The sequence below is a fragment of the Equus asinus genome, chromosome 19, assembly GCF_041296235.1.
Source record: "Equus asinus isolate D_3611 breed Donkey chromosome 19, EquAss-T2T_v2, whole genome shotgun sequence".
Taxonomy (NCBI): domain Eukaryota; kingdom Metazoa; phylum Chordata; class Mammalia; order Perissodactyla; family Equidae; genus Equus; species Equus asinus.
The window spans coordinates 1,901,461-1,926,358 of NC_091808.1; the positions used below are offsets into that span (position 1 = coordinate 1,901,461).

Here is a 24,898-nt window from a genome sequence, read left to right on the forward strand (position 1 = left end):
CAGTGGGCGGGGGAAGGAGCAGCGAGGGCCCTGAGCTGGCCCCCAGACCCTGACGGGCCCTGAAGGGAGGAGGCCCAAGGAGACAGAGGAGGATGGGTGGCCAGGGTGTGCGAGTGATGGGAAAAGGGTGGTGAGGAAAGCGGGCCCTCTCTGGGGCTGGTGTTAGGGCTAGGGCGGGGTTAGGGTGAGGTCAGGGTACAGTTACGGTCAGGGTCAGGACTGTGTTGAGAGGCAGGTTAGAGCCAGGCCAAGGTCCACGTGCAGAGTCATGAAGCAAAGCTGGATTTTTCACTTGGTGCTTGTTCTCCTGAAAAATCTGAAGAGTCCAAAATTCTTTTCCCAGAGTCCTGTGTGCACACACACGCACACACATACAATTCAGGGCTGTTCATGGGCCCTACTGTCATATCTGCTCCCCCTCACCCAGAACAAGCACCCTCTGCTCTCACCATCCCCACTCCCACCCTGCTCACAGCAGGCCCACCATCCGCCAGCTTCATCCATCCTGCTCTGTCCACCTGTTCATTTCCTCCCGCACGTATTTGCGGAGCTGCGCCTCTGCTAGTCTCTGAACTGAGTACACCGCCTCCTCCTCTAGGTCGGTGACATCTGCACAGCTCCTGTTGAGGTGTGGCTTGTACTTCCAGGAAGTCAACACGGCCCGCAAATGAGGCAGGCTGGTTGGAATGCAGGGTTGTGGAAGGCCGCTCTCTCCGGCAGCCAGAGGCACGGTTTAGTGTCCCTGGAGAGGGGCAGGGACGGGGGAATCCACCCTGGGGTGTGGCTGACTGACCGAGCAGCTCTCAGAGCAGGACTCATGAGACTGGTCACCAGGGAAGCCCTGCAGGCCGAGATGTGGGGCCACCCCTCGGCCAGCTGTCATCACTGGTCCTGCAATGCTCCACCTCCCTCCCACCTCACCCTCTGGAAAACCCTGATCCTGGATTTGGCCAACTTTTTGCCTCCTCCATGGTTCCAGCTGTCTTCCAGGCCTTGCTAGAGGCCCATGGGAGAGCTCAGGCCTCAGGAGTTCTGAAAGAGCTGTCCTCGCTCACAGCATTTATTTCCTCAAACCCCTCAGTGCTCAAGCCACTGAGATTTGGATCCCACCATGCTCCGTCCACACAGACATCTCTCGCTGAGGTCCCTTTGCTCCCATCTCACAGACCCTGACAGGCACTCGACAGGCACCATCTTACTCCACCTCTCAGCAGCATTTGGCAGAACTGAACTGTCCTAGTCTTTATTTTTAAAAACATTTAAATTAAACATTGAACAGATCTAAATGTAGACCCATACGTGTACGCAGGTAGAGAACTTCTAAACAGTAGAACTTCAGACGACCTTCAAACTCCCTTGCCCCCCACCCAAATTCTGAAACCCTCTCATGGCAGCTCCCCAGTGGTAACCACTGGGCCACCGCCTTTTTGGCTCCATGATGGCCCACTAACCTTGTTTTTCTCCTTCCTCTCAGGGTTCTCCTTTCACATCCCTGTTGTTTTCCATTTGGCCCCTAAATTGGGGTCCACTGGGGCTTGATCATGGGTCCTTTTTTTGTCCCATCACACTCTCTATAAGCAGACTTACCCACTCCCATTGACTCCAGAATCACCCCTATGCACATGACCTCCAGCTGCCAGCTCCAGCCCAGACCTCTGGACCACACATGGAACGGCCCACTAGGCATCTTTTCTTGGATGCCTTACAAGCACTTTACGTGCCACTTGTCCCAAACTGACAACATCATCAAGCCCCTTCATCATCCCCCACACTCTAGCCTTCCTTCAAGGTTTTCCATCTGAGAGAACGATCCATCTTGTTGCCCAGGCCAGATATTTGAGCGTCATTCTTTTTTTTTTTTTTAAGATTTTATTTTTTTCCTTTTTCTCCCCAAAGCCCCGCAGTACATAGTTGTATATTCTTCGTTGTGGGTCCTTCTAGTTGTGGCATGTGGGACGCTGCCTCAGCGTGGTCTGATGAGCAGTGCCATGTCCGCGCCCAGAATTCGAACTAACGAAACACTGGGCTCCCTGCAGCAGAGTGCGCGAACTTAACCACTCGGCCACGGGGCCAGCCCCTTGAGCGTCATTCTTGACGCAAAATTTCCCCTTCCTTCCTTTCACCCTCCCTCCTACGTCCAATCAGTCATCAATAAGGTAAATATGCATATTGTAAACCCAATAGCAACCACTGAAAAGATAAAAGAGGTATAATAAATGAGCCAATAGAAGAGAGAAAACAAAGTACTCAATCCAAAAGAGGGAAGAAAAAGATACAAAGAATAGATGAGATGAACAGAAAACAAATAGCAAGATGGTGGATTTAACCCAACTGTATCAATAATTACATTAAATGTAACTGGTCTAAACACCTCAAATAAAAGGCAAAGATTATCAGACTGGACTAAAAAAGCAAGAAGTGACAATATGCTGTCTAAATGATACTAAGTTTAAACACAGAAATAGGTTAAAAGTAAAAAAATGAAAAAAAAGTGAAAGAATGGAAAAAGATATAAAATGCAAGCACTAACCCTAAGAAAGCTGGAATGGGTACAGTAATATCAAAGTAAATTTCAATACAGGGAATCTTACCAGAGATAAAAAGGGACATTTCATAATGATAAAAGGATCAACTCAGAAGGATAAATAGACACATCCACTATTATGACGGGTTATCTTGACACTCCTCTCTTAGCAACTGAGAGGAAATCTGTAAGGATATAGTGGACTTGTACAAAATCCATCAACTTGTGCAAACTGAGATTTACAGAACAGTACACCCGGCAACAGAAGAACGTATCGTCTTTTGAAGTACACATAAGAACATTCCCCACAACAGGCCATAAAACAAGTCTCAACACAATTAAAAGGACTTAAATCATACAGCGTATGTTCTTTAAATCCAGCTCGACTAAATTAGAAATCAACAACAAAAAGACATAAAATATCTAAAGAATGCCCAAATATTTGGAAATTAAACAACGCAAGTACAATTAACTCAAAGGTCAAATAAGCAATCAAGGGAAACTAGAAAATATTTTGAACTAAATGATAATGAAAACACAAATTATCAATATTTGTGAGATAAAGCTAAGGCAATGTTTAGAGGAAAATTTATAGATTTAAACACTTATATTAGGAAAGAGAAAAGGCCTAAAATTATTGATCTGAGATTCCACTTCGGGAAGCTAGAAAACAACCACAAATGAAACCAAAGAAAGTAGAAGGAAAGAAATAAGAAAGAGTGGAAATTTAATATAATAGGAAAATAACAATCTAAAGAAAAATCAATAAAATGAAAGTTGGTTCTTTGAAAAGATCAGTGAGGTTGATAAACCTCTGGGTAAACTGATCAAGAAACAAAATCCACAAATAACTACTATGAGGAATGAAGGGGGACACATCACTTCAGATCCCACAGAATGACTGGAAGAATAATAAAGGAACATTATTGATAACTTTATGCAAGTAAATTTGACAACTTAGTTGAAATGCATAAATTTCTTAAAAGTCACAACCTCCTAAAATTTGTATAAGAAATATAAAATTTGGATAGCCTGTATCTATTAAAGTTGTTGAATTCATAACTTAAAACCTTTCCACAAAGAAAACTTCTGACCCAGATGGTGTCACTGGTGAATTCTATCGAACATATAAGTATAAAATAATAATAATCTTAAACATGTTCAGAAAATAAAGGAGGGGGAGCATCTCTGACTCCTTTTCACGGGTAAGCTTTACCCTCATACCAAAACTGGACAAAGATATTACAAGAAAGATAAATATCACGCATGGACACAGACACAAAAATCCTTAATAGAATATCAGCTAATTGAACCCAGCAATACACAGAACAAATAATACATCAAGAACAAGTATCCCAGGAATGTAAGGTCTATTTTAACATTAGAACATCAATCAATATAATTCACTACATTAATAAAATAAAGGAGAATATTTGTATAATCCTCTCAACAGATCCAAAAAAAAATCATTTGACAAAATCCAACACCCATTTATGATAGAAACTCTTAGCAAACTGGAAATAGAAGGAAAATTCCCTCAACCTGACAAAGGGCATCTACAGATGACCTACAGGACACCTCATACTCAACGGTGAAAGACCGAATGCCTTCCCACTGTGCTCAGCAACAAGGAGAGTGGCTCTCACCACTTCCATTCAAAATCCTAACCAGTGGAAATAAGGCAAGAGAAAAAATGCATTCAGATAGGAAATGAAGAACTAAAACTTTCTAGTTCCAGATATGGCATATTCGTGTATGTAGAAAATCCTAAGGAATTTACCCAACCCCTGCTCCCCAAACTATGAACTAAGGAATGAATTAACAAGGTTATAGGACACAACATTAATATACCAAAAAAGTGTATTTCCATATACTGGCAACAAACAACTGGAAAATGAAACTAGAAACACAGTATTATTTACAAGCATCAGGAAACAAAGTACTTAAGAATAAGTGCAAAATGTGTATGCCCACAGCTACAAAACGTTGCTGAGAGAAATTAAAGAAGACCTCACAATGTTGCTGAGAGAAATTAAAGAAGACCTCACAATGTTGCTGAGAGAAATTAAAGAAGACCTCACAATGTTGCTGAGAGAAATTAAAGAAGACCTCACAATGTTGCTGAGAGAAATTAAAGAAGACCTCACAATGTTGCTGAGAGAAATTAAAGAAGACCTCACAATGTTGCTGAGAGAAATTGAAGATCTCACTAAATGGAGAGGTGTACCATGTTCATGGATTGGAAGGTGCCGATTCTCCTCTTATTGATCTATACACTCAAACCAATGAAGCCTCAAGCATCACGCTCTGCTGATTTTGCTTCCTGAGTGTAAGTCAACGCTGACCTCTTCTCTCAGCTTCCAGCACCCCCTGCCTAGCCATCGCCTCTCCCTTGCATGTCTGCAACAGCCTCCTGGTTGGCCCCCTACCTCCAGTCCATCCCTGAGACTCCAGCCAGAGGGAGATGCCAAATGCACACACAGCACACCCTGCTTAAAACTATGCAGTGGCTCCCCACTGCCCAAGAGATAAGACCCAAGCTCCTTAAACGCCCTCAAGGCCCTTACTTACTTCTCCAGCCTCAGCTCTTGCCATGTTCTCTGAGCCCACTTCCTGCACTGTGGGCACAGAGAGCTGCTTTCCATTCCCTGAGGGTGCCCAGCCTCTCTTCCCTGCACCTGGCTAACCCTAGGCTGGTCAAGAACCACCCCCACCCCCCCCAAACATATTCTATCACCTCACTGTTGGTAACATCTAGATGACCTGAGTGCAGATGGTCCTCCCTAATGGATGGTGCGTGCCTTAAGGGCAGAGGTGCTGGGCGTCTCGGCCACATCCACAGCACCCCACATGCTCGCCAAGGGGCTTCAGAGTGAAGGAACGGTGGAGAGCAAGGTGACGGAGAGGGATGTGTAGATGCTGGGTGTCTTCTCTATGGGCTTGGGGTATGGGGATGCGCCCAGAGAGACACACACATGTGCCCCAGTCCTCCAACACCACACCTGCCCAGGCCCCAGGATCTCCCTGAGGCCTAGGACTGGCCCCTGACAGCAGCCTCAGCCCAGACCAAGCCCGTGCTGGCTCCTTACCCAGCAGCCTCACCTCCTGGCCAGTTTGGAAAGGGACCAGGAGTCACAGGCAGCTGAGGACGGCCAGGGCCTGAGCCTGGTCTGGTGTGTGCATGGGATGGGGGGGAGGTGGGAGCTTTAGGAAACTGCGCACGAGCATGCCCCTGACTAACCCTCCACGGCCCATGTTCCCAGGGACGCTGAGTGAGCAGGCCTTGCAGTCTGTGCAGACGAAGCCTGTACTTGCCGGGAACCAGAGAGGAAAGGCCAGAGGGTCCTGGCATGCACTGGACCACCTGTGGGCTGCAGCCAGAGCCCACAGCCACCGTCTAAGCTCCCCCTGGGAGGGACGGGGCCCCAGAGCTGAGCACTCCTGGGGGTTGGCGGCCTGCCCTCCAAACTCATCCTCAAAACCAGAGAATCCTCAAAACCCTCCTCCTGTCCAAGACCTCATGTTGAGCTCTTAAGACTCCCAAGTGTCCCCAGGAACAGAGTGACTCTTCCCTTCCTTTCAAAAGGCAGCAAAGCTAGCTTAAGTCTGTTAAATATTAGGGGAGAAAAAAGGTCCAGCAAAACCAAATGAGGCAGACATGGGGCACTGAGCAAGGCATGATTATGAATGAAGAGAGAGACTGAGCCAGAGATGGAGGAAGATAGAGTCCGAGAGACAGCGAAAAGGGCCCGGAGCATCTGAGAGCCTTGGCCCCAGTGCGGCAGGCCCCATCCAGCTCACTGAGGCTCCATCCTGCCTCCCACCCAGGAAGCGCTGTCCCAGCCAGGCCCCTCCCTGACTGCCCGCTCTCAGGGCACCAGGATCTCCATACTCACCTCAGGAGCTCTGCCACCCCCAAGGCCAACCCAGGCCTGGGAGAGGGAAGGCGGGCAAGGACAATGAGAGCGAAGACCCAGGACCAGGACGGGCTAGCACGCTGCTTCCACGGAGAAGGTACTGCCCGCTGTGCCTGGAGCAGGAAGTGATGAGAGAAGGAAACCAGACAGGTGGTTCAGGGCAAAGTCTGCCGAGGAAGCCCGGGAAAGGAGGTGTTCTCACCTGCACACACCCAGACCTGCCCGTCTGGGTCTGCCAGGGCCACTGGGCACGGAGGGCGGTGGTCTTCGCCCCTCTTAGTCCCCCGCTGGCAGGTCCACAGAACAGCTGGGGACCCTAGGCACCCTGAGGACCCAGGGTACTCAGCTTGGCGTGGCTGGCCACTGCCACTGGCTTCCATGGAGGCCCAGGCCAAGTCAGTCAACATAGTGGAGTGGTGAGGCAGCAGTGGGCCTGCTCTGAGACTGTCCCAGAGCCTGCCAGGGCCCTGGGGTCTGCAAGCCAAGCTCAGGCTGGGGCATCCTGCACTGGGCTTGGGGACCGTTGTCAGACGTGAGGATGCAGGCTGAGGCCAGAGGTTTCTGAGTCATCAGGAGTTCCTCTGTGGGGCAGAAGGGGTGCGGCCACTGCAGCTGGACCTGCCCAGACCCTGGGAGACCTCAGGGAGCAGGTCCACTTTCCTTTGCTCCCCTCCTCATCAGGCTGGGCCACACTGGCCTCACCCAAGCAGGCACTTCCAGGCCAGGGACTCCAGGGCAAACCAGAGGGTGGAGTTCGGGACAGAGGACACACTGTGAGTGTGGCCAGAGCCTGTACATGGGGACACTGAGTGTGGCCAGAGCCCAGTTATGTTTTCATCAAGCCAAAGGAACACGAGCTACTTCTGAGGTCACCCAGCTAGAGGGTGGCCATGCTGAGTGGAACCAGCTGCTGGTCGAGAATGCCCTGGGGGAAGGGTCTCCCTCGGCTCTGCCGGTTGGTGCCTCTGGTGCCTCGTGTGAAGGGCTCATGTACAGAGGTGCAGACCGGGGAGGGGGACGAGCACTCAGGGCACGGGGACCACATCTGATCGCGCTCCCACAGATGCTCAGCTTCCTCTGGCTCAGGGACGAGGCTTGTGCTGCCTCAGCCACATCCTATAAGCCAGGCGGCAGCTGCTTCCCCCAGGCTGCCTTTCTGCAGGTCCTGACCCTCCCTCCTCTGTTCACACCCAACCCCACAGTGGGGCCCAGACAGGGCGCTCTGACAAATACTTGTTCCCAGACGTGGTCACAGGGAGAGTGTCTGGCCGAGCTCACCAAGGGTCCCTCAGAGGGGAAAGGGTGAGTCACCCATCCGGCTCTTGAAGACAAGCCGGCCCCGGCCCACACCTCTCTGCCTGGGAAGGCCAGCCTCTGCCTTCTGGAGTTCTGGAGAGTTCTGGCACCTCACGGAGGGTGGGGAGTCTGATGGTGATGGGGGCCTGTTAGCAGCATTTTCTTTTTCTGGGCCGTACCCCAGCCCCCAGCCCTCCTTTAGAAGGGTGGTGCTCCTGAAGGGGCACCCTGCCTGTCCAGGGAAGAAAGAAGGAATCTTAATGGGGTGAGAAAACACTTTGGTTTTCTCTATTTTCATTTAAAAGACCTGCCTTGTAGCAAAACAAGTCAAGAAGGAGTGATGGATCCACAGAGAGCTGAGCAGCTCTGGGCTGCAACTCGAGTGCGCCCCCTGGAGCCCTCCCTGGGACAACCCAGGCGAACAGCCAGCCCCAGGCCGGCCCCTGGCAGAGGGCATCCTTGGAGCCACAGGAAGAGGGGTGACACTGTGAGATGCGCTGTGACAGATCATCCAGGCAGGGCTATCCAGTGAGACGGCCAACTGCACTAGGGGCTCTGAGGCTGGGCGGGAACGTGGGGTCCAGATGGCCTCCTCCCCCAGGCAGGTCTCCGAGATGAGCTTGGCAAGACAGTGGCAGCTGTGAACAACCTGCCCCGGTGGAGACAGAGAGAAATGCCACTCCCTTTCTGTCTCAGTCACTCGGCTGCCAGGACAAAACACCACACGCTGGGGGGCTAAACAAGAGACATTTATTGCTCACAGTTCTGGCGGCTGGAAGCCCAAGGTCAAGGTGCTGGCAAATTCGGGCCCTGGCTGGCAGATGGCCACCTTCTCGTGTCCTCATGGGAAGTTCTGGTCTCTCTCCTCATAAGGACATTAATCCCATCATGGGCCCCTCAGGACCTCATCTAAACCCAGTCACCTCCCGATGGCCCCACCTCCTCACACCACCACATGGGGGCTGGGGCTTCCACATACGAATCTGGGGGGACACAACTCAGTCCCTAGCACCCTCCCTCCCTACAAGCCCGCCAGGCATAGGCCAGGGGGTCCCTCTCCCAGGCTGTCAGGCCAAGAGCAAGTCCCCTCACCAAGGTCCCGACTGAGGACGTCACTGGGTTGACACAGTTTTCACCCCAACAGACACTTCTGAGAAGGGGCAACGGGCAGCTAATGGGAAGTTGGCTGGACAGGAGGAGTGACTGGAGGGAGGGCCACAGCTGCATCTCCAGACCCCCTGGGGACAGCATGCTGGGCACCCAGCCACCTACTGTCAGCTCCTTCAGGGCTGCCTTGGCTCTAGGGGGCAGCCTCGGCTCTAGGGGGCAGCCCTGGCTCTGGGGGGCAGCCTCGGCCACGGTGACACCGCAGGGGTGGCCTGCCTGGGAGACTGAGCCAGGCGGGGCATAAACACCCAGCATTTCAGCCCCATGTGGGACACTGGACACTCCAGTGCTCCCTGGCGAGGTCCTGGGCTGGGGGGCCAGCAACAATCAGGCTTCCTCCCCCCTCCCTTACAAACAGTGTGCACCCCAAACTTGTTCCAGCATCTGCCTCAGAGTCCAACCTGGGTCTGAGAAGAAAGTCACTCCCATGGGGTTTGGAGCTGGTCACTCACTGTCCACTGGCAACTAGGACCCGTCTGTGGTGGCAGGCAGACAGTGGCCCCTGGCATAGGTGGCAGTTCTGTCCCATCTAATTTTAAATTTGCTCTGGTGTTGAGCCAGAAGGTGCCCGGGGAAGGGGATGTGCCCTTGGGCCCTGTACACCATGAGCTGGAGATACAGAAAAAAGAAGGCCTCCCAGGGTGCCAGAGCAGGTGGCTGGAGGCCAGGTGCCAGGAAGCCTAGGGTCATTTGCAAAGCAGCTCTGGTGGAGAGATCCAGGCCCAGGACGTACTGACTGAAGAGGCGGCTGGGCCCCGAGAGGAGGGACCCTCCATCACAGCAAGTGTTCATGACAAGGACTCCCCCGCATGCCCCTCACCCCCCGCCTGACTACAGCTCCCTACTCGCACCTGTGCACCGGGAGAGGGAGAGGGAGACAGACGTCCAGACACCTCAGAACCACCGGCACACAGGTCCTGGGCCGACACTGACCCAGAGTGTCCTCATGCGCCGTCAGAGGGGCACACTTGAGAGGCAGTTAACAATGGAGTCTCGCCAGGACTGGCTCACAGTGGGCCCACGGGGGTCATTTTCCGATCCCCAAGCATATAACTGAGATTGACACATGGGGATGACCTACACTCTCACTGGGGTCAGTGACGTCACAGTTGGGAAGGCCAAGGGGGAGACTGAAACTACCGCCCCCACCCACACAGCACAGAAAAAGCGGCACCTCGAGGGAGGTGGGAGACTGGGACCGCCCTTGGGGCTCTGAAGACGTGCCCATCACAGCTCCCATCACATCTCCATGTGATTCAATGTGGCCCCTGAGGGGCAGGCCCGGTCCAGCAGAGCACCAAGGCCTCACGTCCGGGTGTGCAGCCATGATGGAATAAGTCAGGAAAGATAAGACAGAGCTCATATGTGTGCAGAACAAACAGGCATTGGTAGTTTTTTTGGGAACCTGTCACCATACAGGAAAAGTGACCCAGCTGGCAAGACCTCCAGGTTACGTCAACCACATGTGCTCACTGAGTTGGAAGAGCAAGAGGTGACAGGAGACAAACCAGGCCAAGATCAGGGCCCACCGCGTCAGAAATGGTTAGGGGTGCAGGGGTCAGAGGCCTAAGGGGACACCCCCTCCCAAGTCAAGAGCATACGATTATATCTGGCACCTCCTACAGGAAGGAAGCAGGCCGCTGGGGTCTCTCCATGCCTGGGAAGACCATTTGAGAGGTGCTCCAGGCGACTGGAAGGCAGCCAGGAGAGGTGGGCCCAGCATGGGTGGGGAGAGGCGACAGGCATCAATTTGTTTCTGGGCCGGCTCCCTCCCGTCCTGTCCTGGAGCACACCCTGTGCCCCTGCTCCTCTTTCTTAACCTTCCAAACTTCTCCTCACCACCTGCCACCTCCTCCTCAGACCCAGCCCTGCCACCTCACAGGCCACCTGGTCCCCCTGCAGAGGCCGTGGCCACCCACAGTCTCGGCAGCACCCACCCAGCAGGGCGGAGGGCCCGCGCTGCTTGCTCAGTGAGGGCCGATCAGCCGCAGGCCACTTGAAATGAGACTCGCGCAGGCTGCTCGGTGCTCCCACACGTTTATCAAGTTATGTCCCAGAAACGCCTCAGGTAACAGTTCCAAACAGACCTGGTCGAGGTACACTCTCGCCTGCTCTAAGGCCTCTCCGTGGCCAAGGAGAGACGAGGGGGAGGGTTTCTGGAAAGCTCTGCGGAACAAAGAGGCCCCACGGAAGTGTTCTGGCCCCTCCCACAGCACCTGCTCGACCCCAGGCTGCCTCTCTCCAGGACGGGGGCTCTTCACGTGCAGCCGCCCAGCTCAGGACCAGCCACTGCAGCACTGAGGCTGGCAGCACCATGTGAGGACGCCGTGGAGACCAGGAGTCCCCTCAGACCCCCCATCACCAGAGCTGACACGCGGGGCCATCCGGTTAGGTTTTCATCACCGCCATGAAGGAGGCCTGTGAGGGGAGAGATGGTGAGGTCTGGGCAGCAGCCGCCCTGGACGGCGGGGTGAGGGGAGGCCTGCCCTCCTTCTGTGCCCAGTGGCACTGCCAGGGGCTGTCACCACAGTCCCAGCTCCTCAGCCCCTTCGAGGCTCTGCTGCTGGCTCTCTTGGGAAGAGACAACGGTGCCTCGTGTCCCAGGGCACCAGGCAGCCCAAGACAGAGCGAGGGGGCCAGCCCCAACGTACCTCCTGGAGGAGCTGCCCCAGCATCTCCTGGCTGTGAATGGACTGCCTGTGGGAGAGAATGCCACGTCAGCCCTCCCGGCCCCTCCCCGCACACTCAGTGGGCAGCGCACGCCCCGCCCACCATGCACTCTCCTCCCACAGGCAGACAGGCAAGGAAGAGTCCTGAGGCACGTGGGGCTGCTGTGGCCTCCGCCAGCACAGGTGAGCGCTGGGCGTGGGGCAGGCGGGAGGGAATGGGGAAGGCAGGCACTGAGACGCTGAGGACCGAAGCCCCTCCACGGCCCCAAGCCCCACCTGTCTATCCTGGTGGCAATGGTCACTGTGAAGGACCCCTCTGTGTCGGGCAGGTAGGTGGAGGGCACAATCCAGTAGGTCCCCGCAGACAGGTGGCAGAGCCGGCTCACTTCCTGGGTGTAGCAATGTGGCACGCAGCTCAGCAGAGGCTCCTGGAGCAGCAGGGACGGCATGCCCTGGCTCCCACCAGCCACTGGGACCTGGGGGAAGACCTGGGCTCAGACTAGGGGGCCTGCCTATGGGGCAGGTTGAACTTGCCGTGGCCGCCAAGGCGTGCTTCTCCTTCCTCAGTCTCAGGGCACGCTCCCTTTCCCAGGCCCGAAGCAACCCAGCTGGGGGACGTCCTGGGTCGTGAGCAGCCTGGTGCAGTCTGCTGGGATCTCATGCCCAGCCCCCAGCCCTCCCACATCACACAATCAGCCCCTTTACCGAGGAGGAGGAACTGCCAGGCCAGCAAACCTGCGCTCACCACTCACACACTGTTGCCAAGAGGCCCTGCTGGGGCCAGGCAGCCTTTTCAAGTGCCCGTGTCTGGGGGACCACTAGACTCTCCACTGCCCAGGCCCCCGCCCCGAGAGTCACCTGATGGGTCCTGGCACTGGCGGGCAGCCTGGGGTGGGGAGAGGCTCCAGGGGCACCTGGGGCTCTTCAGGAGCTGAATGGCCGCCCTCCCAGCGGCACAGAACCTTCTCACTCAGAGAAAATCCTACTCTTCCCCTCAAATCATCTGTACTCCAGGATATGCTTGTCCACCCCCATGACGATCCTGGGCCACAGCTCCAGGTCATCCTCCTGGCCCCCCCCCTCCTCACGGCACCTGCCCGTTCACCACGCCATCTTGAAGTGGGGCCCCCAGAAGCAGCCCAACTGCGCGTGGCTGGGGAGCCGCACTGTCACCACGGGATCCAGGCCTGCAACCTCTGACCTCTAGCATGTCACCTGTCCCCCTTGCCCAATGACAGGTCTGCTAAGTGAGTCTGAGTGTTGCTGGTAAGAAGAAGAGCAGACTAAAGCCAAGGAAGGTGCTCTGGCAACCCTTCCGTGGCATCCACACAACCTGGCTACTGGGGGTGAGAGCTCCAAGCCCCCACCAACCACCTGGAGGGAGGCACTCCCCTTCTGCGGGGTCCCCGGGCTCACACCCTGTTCTAGGTTGACGTGCGGGATAACAGTCGTGCTCTGCAGCCCGAGTTCCTGGAAGCCACCTCTTCTCTTCTCTCCCACCCGCCTGGGATTCAGGCCCCACCGGCTCTGCTGAGCCCGCTGTGGCCTCACCAGAGCTGCTGGCCTGGGGGCTCCCTTGCAGCTCCCCACCCACCCGGCTTTGTCTTTTCTTCCTGATCTGAAAATCCTCTGGGCAGCACCACCAGGCAGACTGTCAGGCCCCGGATGTCTCAGTGAGCCTGGGCTCCCTCCTTCCCTTCCCTGCTCCTCCCCAGGAGCCCACGCCATCCTTCTTCCTGGCTCTCAGCCGGAACCCACACCCCGAGGAGTGGCCTCAGTGGGATGGGCCATGGGGAGGGGTAGCTTTGGGGCAGCTCCTGGTGCGCGACCACTCTGTGGTGCCCGCCATCAGGTCTCCCGGGTGGGAGGTGTGCTTCTGGGAACAAGTGACCCTAGGACACAGCTGTTTCGAGTCAGAACGAGCAGACATGGGGCTGCCTGAGCTGACCTGTGAGCCCCAGTGAATTATAATCTATATGACACCTAGAAATGAGTCTTGCACGCGACCAGCCAGCTTGGCCCAAGTGCCCAAATGACTGAGTCTGTGTCTCTGTCACATCCAGCCATCTGCTGTGGACATGGATGCTCTGAGGGGCCCTCTCCTCACTGCCCCCTCGCCCATCCTGCTGGGCCTGGCTTGCAGCCCCGCCTCCCCCAGGAACATGGGGAGCTTGCCTGGAAGACGTGGAAGCCAATGGGGTGGTACTTGCTGTCCTGGCAGTGCTGGCGCAGAGTGATTCGGACGCAGCGGGGGCCCACGCCCTCGGGGACCGTGAAGGGGAAGCAGGGGTTGGTGGGGTAGGAGGCGAAGTTTCTGCTGCCCCCCGCTGTCTGGCCGATTCTCCAGGAGCCCCGAAGTCGCACAGTCTCCCACTCCCCGGCGGGCAGGGCATCCCCAGGGGCGGGGCTCTTGGCCGCGGCCTTGATGGCACTGCCGGGAAGGACAAGCACAGGAGGGCGGCTGGTAGCATGCTCTGGGCCGCCTGGGTCACAGGCACGGACACACACAGGAGCCATGAGGAGGTGCTGGGGCCTCCAGCGTCCTGAGCCAGGCCCCCTGCCCCTCACCTGAGGGAGACTCTCCCGCTGGAGAAGACTCGGAGCAGGAAGCGCCCCGGCACGTCCTTTAGGAAGGTGCTGGGGACAGCCAGGTAGTAGCCCGGGGTGAGCTCACAGCGGAGGTGGACCTCCCGGTCATACGCATGGCACACAGTGCCAGCCACGGGAGGCGCGGACAGGACCCTGGGCAGGCTGACCCGCCGCTTCTCCACCTGCGGAGGGCAGGCTGTGAGCGAGCATCCCTGAGAGCCGCCCGGCCCAGCGCCCAGCAGAAGGGCCTCTCCTCCAAGACGACCCAGGCGAAGGCCCCCCGGCCTGTGGGGCCCTCCCCACTTCTCAGGGCCGGGCTGGAAACGCCCATGAACCAGGGCTGGCACTCAGCCCTGGGGTCAGCGGCTCTGGCCCTGATGTGAGCCTGCAAATCCTGCTGCTCTGGGAGGAAGCAGACAAATCTAGCCAGCTAACGGAACCTGAGGCCGGCTGGACAAGAGGCTTGCGGCCACCGCTTTTGCAAGAGAAAAGCAGCATAATGTAGGCCACAACCACAAAGGGACAGGGCCCAGTGTGACGTGGGTCGTCAGACCCCATCAGGACATACAAGATGAAAGAGCACCCAGTGCACAAGCTAAGAGGCAGCAGGGGCCTGTGCTGGCCACGCTCCTATGTTCTCAGGAGAGCAGGACAGGCGCCTCCCTCGGTGGGTGCCACGGACTGATCCTTGGACGGCCCCCCAGGATCAGACCACTACCATCCCCGTCTTGTAGGCAGGAGACTGAGGGAGGCAGGGAGGGAGAAGTGACCTCTTGAGATCACCTGGGAGGTGGCAGAGCTGGGCTCTGGCCCTCAGCTGGCTCCTCAGCACTGGTCCTAAGACGCCTGCTCACAGAAAAGAGCTGCAGCCAGCAGCCCACAGGCGCTGGTCCCTCCTGCCAGCTCTGCTGGTGGCTGCTTCTGTTTTCTTTCCCTTTGGCCATCAGACACACTCCAGGCAGGGCGGGGGGGAGCTGAGTCCTGTGGACTCAGCTTAGCGCTGGTCTGTGGGAGCACCAGCAGGCATCTGACCCCACGAGATGGCCCAGGGGAGGTGGGGCATGTGGGGCTCTTGGTGGTCACGTGTGTCCTGGCATGGCAGCTCCTGGGACTCAGACCTCCATGGGCCTCCACGTCCCCATCCACGCACCCCATGAGCAGGCAGCCAGGCCCGCACAGAGTTACCTTCCAGATGTGCAGGCCCACGGCCTGGTAGTCCTTGCCTGGGAAGCTCTCTGGGCTGCACGCGGCACGGTCAGCCCCTGCCAGTGCCCGGGCCCGGGCCGCCCAGTCCGCCATGCGTATTCTGGGCCTCTGCAGGACGGCAACGTACACCTCGCTCAGCTCTGAGACCCGCAGCCAGAACTTGGGGTTGCTGGGAAAGCCACTGTTGTTCCGGCAGCCTCCTGCCGACTGCCCCTTGACCCAGGCCCCAGGCAGCTCCTGAGTGTGGCACAGCACCTTCTCTAGGGCGAGAAATGCCACAGGTCAGCTCAGGAAGGGGCGCCCACACCAGCATCCCCGCCAGCGTTGCTAAGACCGGGGAGAGCCACAGAAAGCCAGCAACCCCCACGGCCCCATCTCCCACCCCCTCAAGTCACCTGGGACGGGAGGGCATGGGACAATCTCTCTACACTGAAGAGGACCCAATGGGGCCCAGGGCAGGGTTGTGCCCGGGAGCCGCCACAGCAGGCACGGGCACCTGCACAGCCCTCTGACTCCAGCAGGCAGAGGCCACTTGGGCTGCTGTGCCCCTGGGAAGGCCTGCCCTAGGAATGGCTCCCGCTCAGGCCGTTACCTGAGTAGAGGCTCTGCAGGTGGCCGGCCTCGGTGATGGGGTAGCTGACAGTGACCTCATCGAACTCTCGGAGGAACTCCTCTTCCTCCACCCAGAACTCCCCCTCCTGGAGCTGGGACAGCAGCTCGGTTGCATCTGCCGGATCCACTTGGCTCCACCCTGGGCCCCTGGAAGGAAGCTCACCTCAGCGAGGCATCTCACAGAGAGCTGACGGCACCACCCGAGGAGCCGCGCGGGCGGGGACCTGATGGCCCTGCCAGCCCCAGGACAGCCCAGCTCCACAGCCCCTCCCCACGCTCACAGGAGCTCCAGGGCAGGACCATCTGCCTCTGGAGCCCCGTTCCTCCCTTGGATGGGCTCCTCACCAGGGCTAAGCAGGCGATGGAAGGAGGTTTGCCCTGTTGCCTCTGCTGGAGCTCGGGAGGAAACGTCAGGTCATCAATGCGGGCCTAGCTCAGGGGAGCTATCCCAGCACCCTTGTTCAGTCCAGCTCCCCAGCGTGAGTAAGGGCTCTTACAGCTGAGCTGAGGACAGTGGCGCGGGCATCTCACAGGGCCCTGTCACCCACAGCCCAGCTGGGTATCTACCATCCCGTGTGCACTCTCAAGACAGGACCCCAGGCCCTAGGGTGGCCTCAGTCCCAGCGCCAAGCACGAAGCCAGCCTCGTAGGGCCATCTGGGGCCAAGCAGAGAACATGGTGGCCATGAGTGCCAAGTGGGCCTTGCTGGAGCCCAACCAAGCACCATTCTGACTGCTAGAAACGACCATGGCACAAGCAGGCACACGCAGTAGCAACGACTCCCGGCTGCCCCTCAGGGCCACACGCCCCTTTCCCCTCCGATGGCAGCGTGGCACTGATCCATGGCGCAGCCCTCACTGGCACTCACCCCTCCTTCCAGGGCCCTTGCCAGCACCGCCGGCCCCAGGGGTTGTGGATCCGCAGCAGCAGGATGCTCTGACCGGCCCGACCCTGCAGCTCTCGCAGATCTGCGACAATGAAGGCATGGAACTCCCCCAACTCCGTGGCACCTGGGCGAGGAATGGCTGTCACAGGCAGGCAGGCCCCAGGCCGAGCAGACACAGAGGGCAGCCTCCCCCGGGAGATGCTCTAGCCCACCCAACTGTGGCTGCACTGGCACCCGATCCCCACCGACCACGACGGCTCCTTTCCTGAGCGCTCTGGACAAGTCTGCTCAGGAGGGGCCTTCACCCGTGTAGAGCCACAGCAAAGGACCCAGGTCTGGACTCTGGCGCAGCAGCCACCAGGCCTAGCAAGCCATTCCCTCCTCTGGCCTCAGTCCTCACCCAGAAGGACGAGGGGGGATGGCCGGCCCACCTGGCAGCATAGGGCACCTGGGCAGGGCTGGTTCTCAAGCATGCCGTGAGAGCTCTGTCACTGACGGGTCCGTGATTGCTCAGACACAAGGGAAAGCTCCCACGGCAAGGCCAGCTGGGGAGGCGGGGACGGTCAGGCAGTGACTGACCAGACACCAGTGGGGAGGACCAGAGGCCCAGAGGGCAAATCACTCCACTTGGCCAGTGACCTTGGGACAAACAGATGCAGACAGAGATGGGCACCCGACCTGGGGAGGAGGGGCAGGGGTCCAGAGAGGAGGGAAGACCTCCAGGGAAGTCCTGAAGAGCTTTATTTAGAACCACGCCACAGCCCCACCCCTCCCAGCCGCTCCAGGGGCCCAGCTTTTTGCCTGAGGGTTTCTCCAAAGCCTAAAGTGCCTAGAAATCACCTGGCCCCACCCTGGGGGCAGCTGATGCGAAACAGGCCAGCCCCTCACCTCCGGGGAGGCTCTGAGGCTGTGTCCTGCCCGGCCTCCCAGGGTGGCACTCTGCAGGCTCCCCTCGCCCCCTAAATGTGCTCTTGACCCCTGTCCTGGAGTCTGCCTGTGGGGAACCCAAAGCAGGCCTGTGCCAACCTTTGCACATGTGCTGGGGCAGTTTATTTCAATGTTCATATTCTTTGACCAAAAATCCCATTATGAAAATAGTCCTAAATATGACAACTATTATGCACAAAGATGTTCACTGCAATGCTATTTATAATAGCATCAAATTGGAAAGCCCTTAAATTTCCAACATTAAAGGAAGGATTAAGAAAACTATGGCAGACCTACTAATGAAATAAGATGTTGACAAAGTTTGTGCAACAACACAGAAAATGGTCTGTAACAGAAAATGCAAAACGTACATGAGTTAATGAAAAAATGCAGAGAAACTGCCCTAAAGAGTCAAATGCTTATGCTTGAGTGTTTTTTCCTTTCCACAAACCTTCTTTGATGAGCCCATCTGTTACTAAAACAAACACCTGAGTGCTGACTTTGCCAGGTGCCAGCCGGACAGATGGTACCCCCACCTGCCTCCTAGACCGAGCCTGCACGACAGTCACCACAGCACCAGCTCCTGCCTCGCCCGAGTGCTATGTCCTGGTTAAGGGAAAAGGGATACCTTCCCCTGGAGAAGCGCAGACAGCAGGGGAAGGTCACACACCTAGACACCAGCTTTGAAGGACAATGTCCTGCTCTCGACTATAGAAGCTCCTGTGTGCCTACAGGAGGGCGCAGGTGTGAGCAGGCCCAGCACGCGGCCTTCCGCCTCACCTGCTCTGGGGCTGAGCACCGAGCAGCTTATCAGACACCGGTCTTTCAGGTCGAGCAGCTGCCGACAAGTCCTGTGTTCTGAGCCCCCAGGCCTGTCCTGTCGGTCACGGGTTCTCACCAAGTCCTTCAGGTTCCACCTTTCTGCCAGGCCACCAGTCAGGTCCACGAGGGCATCCGCCACCTGCCCGGCCCACAGGTGTTCATAGGACCCATAGATCCTAGGGAGACAACAAGGGAGTGAGTTCTGGCACTGGGGCGCAGCTCCCTGCCTCTCTTCTATCCCCACAGTCTGTAACACCCCAAAATCATCATCTCACCCACTGCTTTGATCGCTTCTCTTTACTCCCCTCTTACCTCCCACCTCATCCCCAAGTGCAGATGCAATCCCGCCTTCACTTGCTCCATGGCACAGGGTCCCAGCAATGCCCTGCTGCCTCTGCCCACACGCAGGACCTCTCCTGCCTCCAGTGTGGGCACAAGAGTGAGGCGGTGCGGGGCACAGAGGCTGTGAACACCCACTCCTCCATCTCCCAGGATCAAACCCACAGCCCAACAGCGGCCATCGGACGCAGGGACTCACTCGCACCAACCTCACCAGCAGGCTCTCCTCACTTCCTCTGCGCGAGGCCTGCCTGCCAGGGCGGCCTCTCTTAGCAGATGGTCAATGCTTTCTAAGAGGGAAGTTCTTCAACTCAGACTCTGGTGAGGGTCACGGTCGGTCAGGACCGAGGTAAACAGGACTGACAGCTAGGTGGCCTCACTGCTCCCCAACGACTTGCAAAGAGACCACCTGTCCCCAACGGTAAAAACAAATAGACGGAAACATCTTTCCTGCTGGGGCTTGAGGAGGGAGAAAGGACAATTCTCTCGCACTTCCTCTTTCTGGAGGCGAGGCCTTCAGGCCTGACCTTTAAATGAGGGCTGGGAAGGAGGGAGTGGGCAGGGAGCAGAGAGGCAAGCCACAGTCTGAATCTCGGTTTCTGTCTCTGGATGGTCAACCCCACCCCAGGACGGGCCGCCAGACCCTGAGAATGGACAAGGGCACTGAAGCCCAGGGAAAGTGGAGCTGTGCTTCGGGGGCAGCCCAGGGCGGCTCTGGCCCCAGCCCGGCCCGGCCCCTGCCGCCTCCAGCATGCGTACTTGGCGTAGGCCTTCTCCAGTAAGGGAAGCCAGAACACATCCTCTCTCTGGCACCGGGAGAAGCAGAGTCTCCCTGTAAGACAAGGCAGACGGTCATCTATGGTCACCTCCACCCAGCGTCCAAACTGCCAAATTCGACAGGTGAAGGAGCCACGGTACGTCTGGTCGAGCCAGCCCGGCTGTCCTGGAGGAATGACCTAGCGCGCGCGGGGAAAGGCAAAAGGAGACCATGAGACCAACGTTGTGTGGCGCTTCCCAAACGTCCTAACCAGCGGGCGACCACGGCCGAGCCAGCGCACGGCACCTGCTCTCCTGCAAAGGAGTCTGCCTCACTCCAGGCCTAGAGGTCCGGGCTCCCGGAAAACCCGATCACTGGACAGAAAAGTAACATGCCTTTCAATAAATGCTGCAGGGCTGCACTGAGGGAGCCAGCCGTCTCCAAAAGCTTCAAGTCAACCATTATGTCCTACTGTCCCAAATAAGCACTTGACCTGAATCCCAAACAAACGTGACTTTTACAGGCACGAGTGACCCAATTCTTGACAGAGCCGGCTGTGACGGCAGGTCACGGTGGGCACAGCAATCCCCTGCAGGAACCTGGTGCCCCAGAGCTCTGTCAGCACCTGGAGCCAATGTGGTCACTGCTGGGCCTTTTGTTCTGAACCGGCGTGGAGACATGGGGTGCGCTTCACACCCAGACGGACTCCTTTGGTCCTAGCTCTGCCACTCAGCAGCCGGAAACGTGACAACGATGGTTTTAGTGCCCTTGTTTGTAAAAAAGGGTCAAAAATTGAAAGCCGGCAACTGTGATGTGCTGAGCTCGGGCCCTGGGACACGGGCGGAGCTCTGAACGGGGTCAAAGTGTTGCTGCATTAATCGGTAACACTTAGCAACAAGCCAAACAGAAAGCCATGACCACTCCTGGGGAAGGAATCTGAGCAGGCCTTCCACGCCTGTGCTGACTGCCTAGCGTCAGAAACAGTGTTAACCACCTTGTGCCAATCTACATTCAAAAGTTGTGGGGGGATAAAAAAAGTCAACTAGCTAAGGAAACTTATTCCAAACCAGGGGCCTCGGATCCCTCAGCCGACCCTTCCCAGTCTAGGCTGGCACATCTGTGTTTTTATTCCAAATGCACGGCTCTGACTAAAGGAGAACCCAGGGCTCAGGAGATGGCAGGGCAGAAAGCAGCCCCCTGGACCCCTGTGGGTGAGGGGGACACTGCGTCTGTGCCTCTGAGCCCCTGTCGCCTGAGAGGCGAGCTCTCCCTCCACTAACCATGCTAGGCAGCTGCAGCAAAGCCCCACAAAACAAGAGGTTCAGCTGCCTGGCCTCCCGCTTCCTTCCTGTGCTCAGCAGACAGGAAGACAAGAGCAGAAGAGAAACCTGCACTGTCACAGACACCTGGTCCAGGAGGTGGCGGCTCTTCTGCAGGGCGGCACAGGCGCACAGGAACCAGCAGTCCCCCAGCAGGCCTTGCTTCACCTGTCCTTCCTGTGGGTTATCTGGAAACAGCCGGGGTGCGGCACAAATTTCCTGAAATAAAGAAAATTGTCTAGAGTTACATCATGCTTGATGACTAGTCTTAAAAACAAAGAACACAGGATTTAGGTGACAGACGCTGGGGAGGAGATGTCTGGTCATCAACACCGCCTAAGTGGGGTGGGGAGAGAGAGGGAGCAGCTGGCTTCTTGCAGCCGTGACCTGTCAGCCCCTCCTGGCTCTGGATCGTTCTGTCCAGCTTAGATTCTGGGGTCCCTGTCTCTGTCCACCTTCCGCAATTGGCAAACTGCCAACTCTGGATGAATCCTACCATTCCCCTTCTCAAAATAGCTAAATGTTGGGCTAGAAATTGGTTTCACTTTAAAATTCTTTTTTTGTTTTTTTAAAGATTGGCACCTGAGCTAACATCTGTTGCCAATCTTCTCTTTTTATTTATCTATTTATTTTTCCATCTTCTCCTTCCCAAAGCCCCCCAGTGCATAGTCGTATGTTCTAATTGTAGGTCCTTCTGGCTGTGCTGTGTGGGACGCTGCCTGAGCATGGCCTGATGAGCGGTGCCACGTCCACGCCCGGAATCCAAACTGGTAAAACCTGGGGCTGCCGAAGTGGAACACGCAGACTTAACCACTCGGCCACAGGGCCGGCCCCTCACTTTAAAATTCTTAACAGCAAATCTCGAAAGGGGCCTCTAGACTCCTGGAAATCCTTCTGTTTCTCTAAAAGGCTCACTTTCTCTTATTCTAGACTAGTTTACACCTTCCCCTTTCTCCTTCTCTTCTCAAAACTCCCACGCCTCTCTTGCCCACAGCCCTCTGAGCTGACGACCTCACCTGACCCTTCATCAGAAGCCGCATGACCTGACCTTCTCTCCTGCCTTCAGAACCTGGCCTCCTGCCATGACCTCCTCCCTCTCCCACCTCCGCAGGCAGAATCCCATCATCATAAACCACGAGAGAGAACTCCAGGCTTCTCCAAGATACTGCTCCTCAGAGTGATTTCCCCTCTAGGCTTTCCTTCACGCACAAATTTCTTGAAAGGTCTGCCTCCCTAGTTCCTCCCTCCAGCTCACTTTCAACATGGGCCCCTCTAGCTTCTGAGCCAGTCATGCCCCCAAGACTGCTTTTATCACTGACACTTCTATGTTGTCAAATCCAACGGGCATGTCTCTATCCTTGTCCTTCCCAACACTCAGCAGCATCAGAAGAGTGGCTGTCCACTGTCCCCAGCAGTTCCCTCTTGGCTTCCATGAATCCATGTGCCCCTGGCTGTCCTTTCACCTCTCTGCCTGCTACTTCTCAAGTTTACCTGTCAGAATACCCGACTGACCCCACTCAGATCTGACCTCTCTCTTCTTCTCTACCCATACTTTCTCCCGAGATCCTCTTCCAGGCTCTGGACTGCAGGCCATCACTATGCTCCCAATTCCCACATCCAGCCTCTAGCCTGGATCTTCCTGAGCTCCCAACTCTCACATCCACCTGCCTGCTGACAGCTCTGCTTGAACGTGTGAGAGCAAAACCCAACCCTATATTTCCACCGCTTGCTCCCTCCCACCTCCCAGTTTCCTCCAGCACATCAAACCACCCACCCAGTTGCTCAGGATTGAAATCTAGAAGCCATTCTTGATCCCTCCTTTATCCTTACCTCTACTTCCAATTGGTTGCTAACACCTATCAATCCCCCTGCCAAAATATTTCTCACCTCCACCCACTCCAACTGGAGGTTGTCATGCTAACCTGAGTCCCTTCACCTTTCCCCAGGACTAGTGCAATGGCCACTTGCATTCTTGCCCCCAAAATCCATTTCCCACCCAGCAGTAACAGTGAGCTTCTTAAACATAGATCCAGTTGAATCACTCCTCTACCAAAAACCCTCTGATGGCCTCTCATTGCACCTAAAATCCACTTTTTACCAAATTCCACCAGATCCTCACACTTTAGTTCTTGCAGCCTCCCCTGCCAAACAGGCCCTCTCAGTGTGGCCCAAGGAGAGCACCTCAGCTGCCAGAGCCAAGCAGTTCTGGCTCTGTTCAAGGGCTGGTGGTTGTGCGGACGTCTCCACTAAGACTGTGTGCACTCAGAGAGGGCAGTCTTATTCAGCAGATACACCACTTCTAAAGATATCAATGTGGCACTAGGCCCGAGAATCCCTTTGAGTAGCCATCTGAAAGTGCTTACATCTGAAAATGCAGGTGCACAAAGTCCGAAACAAATTTGGAGAGCACAATGGCTTTGCTTTGTAGGGTCAGCCTGCCCTTTCCAGAAGAGCAGCAGAGGACCTCACTGCCCGTGAGCAGCAGCCACAAGCAAACACAAGAAATGGAACATGGTGGACCGCTCGTGCCCAGAACAGCCATGCAGACTAGAAGCCAAGTCTGGTCAGACGCCCTTAGAGCAGAAGAAGGGAAGTGGGGCTGGCGTGTGTCTGTTCAAACGCCCCCCTCGCTGTGCCCAGACTCTGCTTGTGAATGGAGCTCTCACAGGTTGGGGCCACGAGCTCAGGGTCCAGCACATCCTGAGTGGGCTTGAGAGGGAGCTAGAAGTCGGGGAGGGAGCCTGGGGCCCACTCCTGAGGACGGCAGCAGCAGACCCTGCTGACCACTGAGTGCCCAACCCTGGCTGACCCGGCCCCCTTCCCGCCGCTTCAGCCCGGCCCGCGCGCTCGCTCCCGGGCAGCAAGCAGGGTCTAAAGACCCGGCCCGCGCCCCGTGCCCCACCTGGGGCCGCCTCCAAGTGATGTCCTCCCGGAACTGGGCCAGCGGCGTGGAGAAGCTGGAGAAGAGCGAGGAGTCCGAGGCGGGGAAGGCGGCGTCCTGGAAGAGCTCCCTGGCCGGCGCCCGCATCTTGGGCGCCCCGGGCTCCCATGTGCATCCCGCGCCCCGGCGCCGAGAGCGGCCGAGGGGCGCGCAGCCGGGAGGGCGGGCAGGTATGGCCGGGTCCCCAGCCTGCCCGACGCTCCCCTGCCTGGCCGGGCCCTCCAGACCCGCGGGACCAGCCGCGAGGACCCGGCCAGCGCACCACCCGGCCCGTCGCCCCGGTAACCGCCGGGGGCGGGTCCCAGACTGCAGCCAGTTAGGCACGGCGCTCTGAGTCACGTGACAGAAACGACCCAATCGTTCTCGAACATTGGGAAGTCCGCGCCAGGTTCCCCGCCCCCCAGGGGGCGTGGCGCCCCAGCTCGGCTATCGCGATGCCATGCCGTCGCGCCGGCTGCACTTCTCTTTCCGGCCCGAGGCTCAAATCGTGAGGCTGCGGGCGTCTTGTCCTCGGGCCGGGGTGGCTCAGGCCGGGGCGTCGGACCTCTTGTACTCGCCGGCTTTGGGGGCTGAAGGAACCTAGAGGCCGCCTCGGCCGGGGTCGGGTCGCGGACTACAAGTCCCAGCATGCAGCGCTGCCTCCCAGCATGCGCCTCTCCTTCCGGCGCACGGCGGGCCCGGCTCCTTGTTGCGGGAAGAGCCAATGGGACTCACTTGGGAAGGAGAATCATGAGCCGGCCGGGGCCAACGTGGTGTTCCGGTGGTCTTGGTTGTGTGTTGGGGTCCTGGGGGAGGAGACGGCCCGGGGAGGGCCTTCCCGGGTCTGGGAGCTGTCTTCAGGCCGTCTGGGATCGGACGCGCTGGGTCGTGAGCGGGGCGGGGGATGAGGCTGCAGCATCCTCGTGGTCCCCAGGTGGCCAGGCATCT

General features: G+C 57.0%; 2 protein-coding genes across 4 annotated transcripts in view; both read right to left on the reverse strand.

Moving 5' to 3' along the window:
• Positions 1 to 6,557, reverse strand: part of GPR35 (G protein-coupled receptor 35) — a 29,370-nt gene extending 22,813 nt beyond the window's left edge. The window contains exon 1 of one of the 2 annotated variants that reach the window (XM_070489233.1): positions 6,421 to 6,557. The gene's annotated coding sequence lies outside the window, so the exon portion shown is untranslated. The remainder of the gene's footprint in view (positions 1 to 6,420) is intronic. The other variant, XM_070489234.1, reaches the window with a different exon arrangement.
• Positions 6,558 to 10,924: 4,367 nt separating this feature from the next.
• CAPN10 (calpain 10) lies at positions 10,925 to 24,255 on the reverse strand. 2 transcript variants are annotated; one of them, XM_014842860.3, is made up of 12 exons: positions 23,933 to 24,255; positions 21,118 to 21,249; positions 19,714 to 19,910; positions 18,574 to 18,791; positions 16,849 to 16,990; positions 15,961 to 16,127; positions 15,348 to 15,628; positions 14,142 to 14,344; positions 13,749 to 14,004; positions 11,850 to 12,049; positions 11,556 to 11,601; positions 10,925 to 11,322 (listed from the first exon to the last, which is right to left on the reverse strand). In XM_014842860.3, exons 1-12 carry the CDS (start codon positions 24,056 to 24,058, stop codon positions 11,293 to 11,295), a joined length of 1,998 nt encoding a protein of 665 aa, XP_014698346.2. In that variant the 5' UTR covers positions 24,059 to 24,255; the 3' UTR covers positions 10,925 to 11,292. The 2 variants fall into 2 exon arrangements, with proteins under 2 accessions (XP_014698346.2, XP_044607493.1); XM_044751558.2 differs by lacking the exons at positions 13,749 to 14,004; positions 14,142 to 14,344 and having other exon boundaries at positions 23,933 to 24,240.
• Between the last annotated feature and the right edge of the window lie 643 nt (positions 24,256 to 24,898).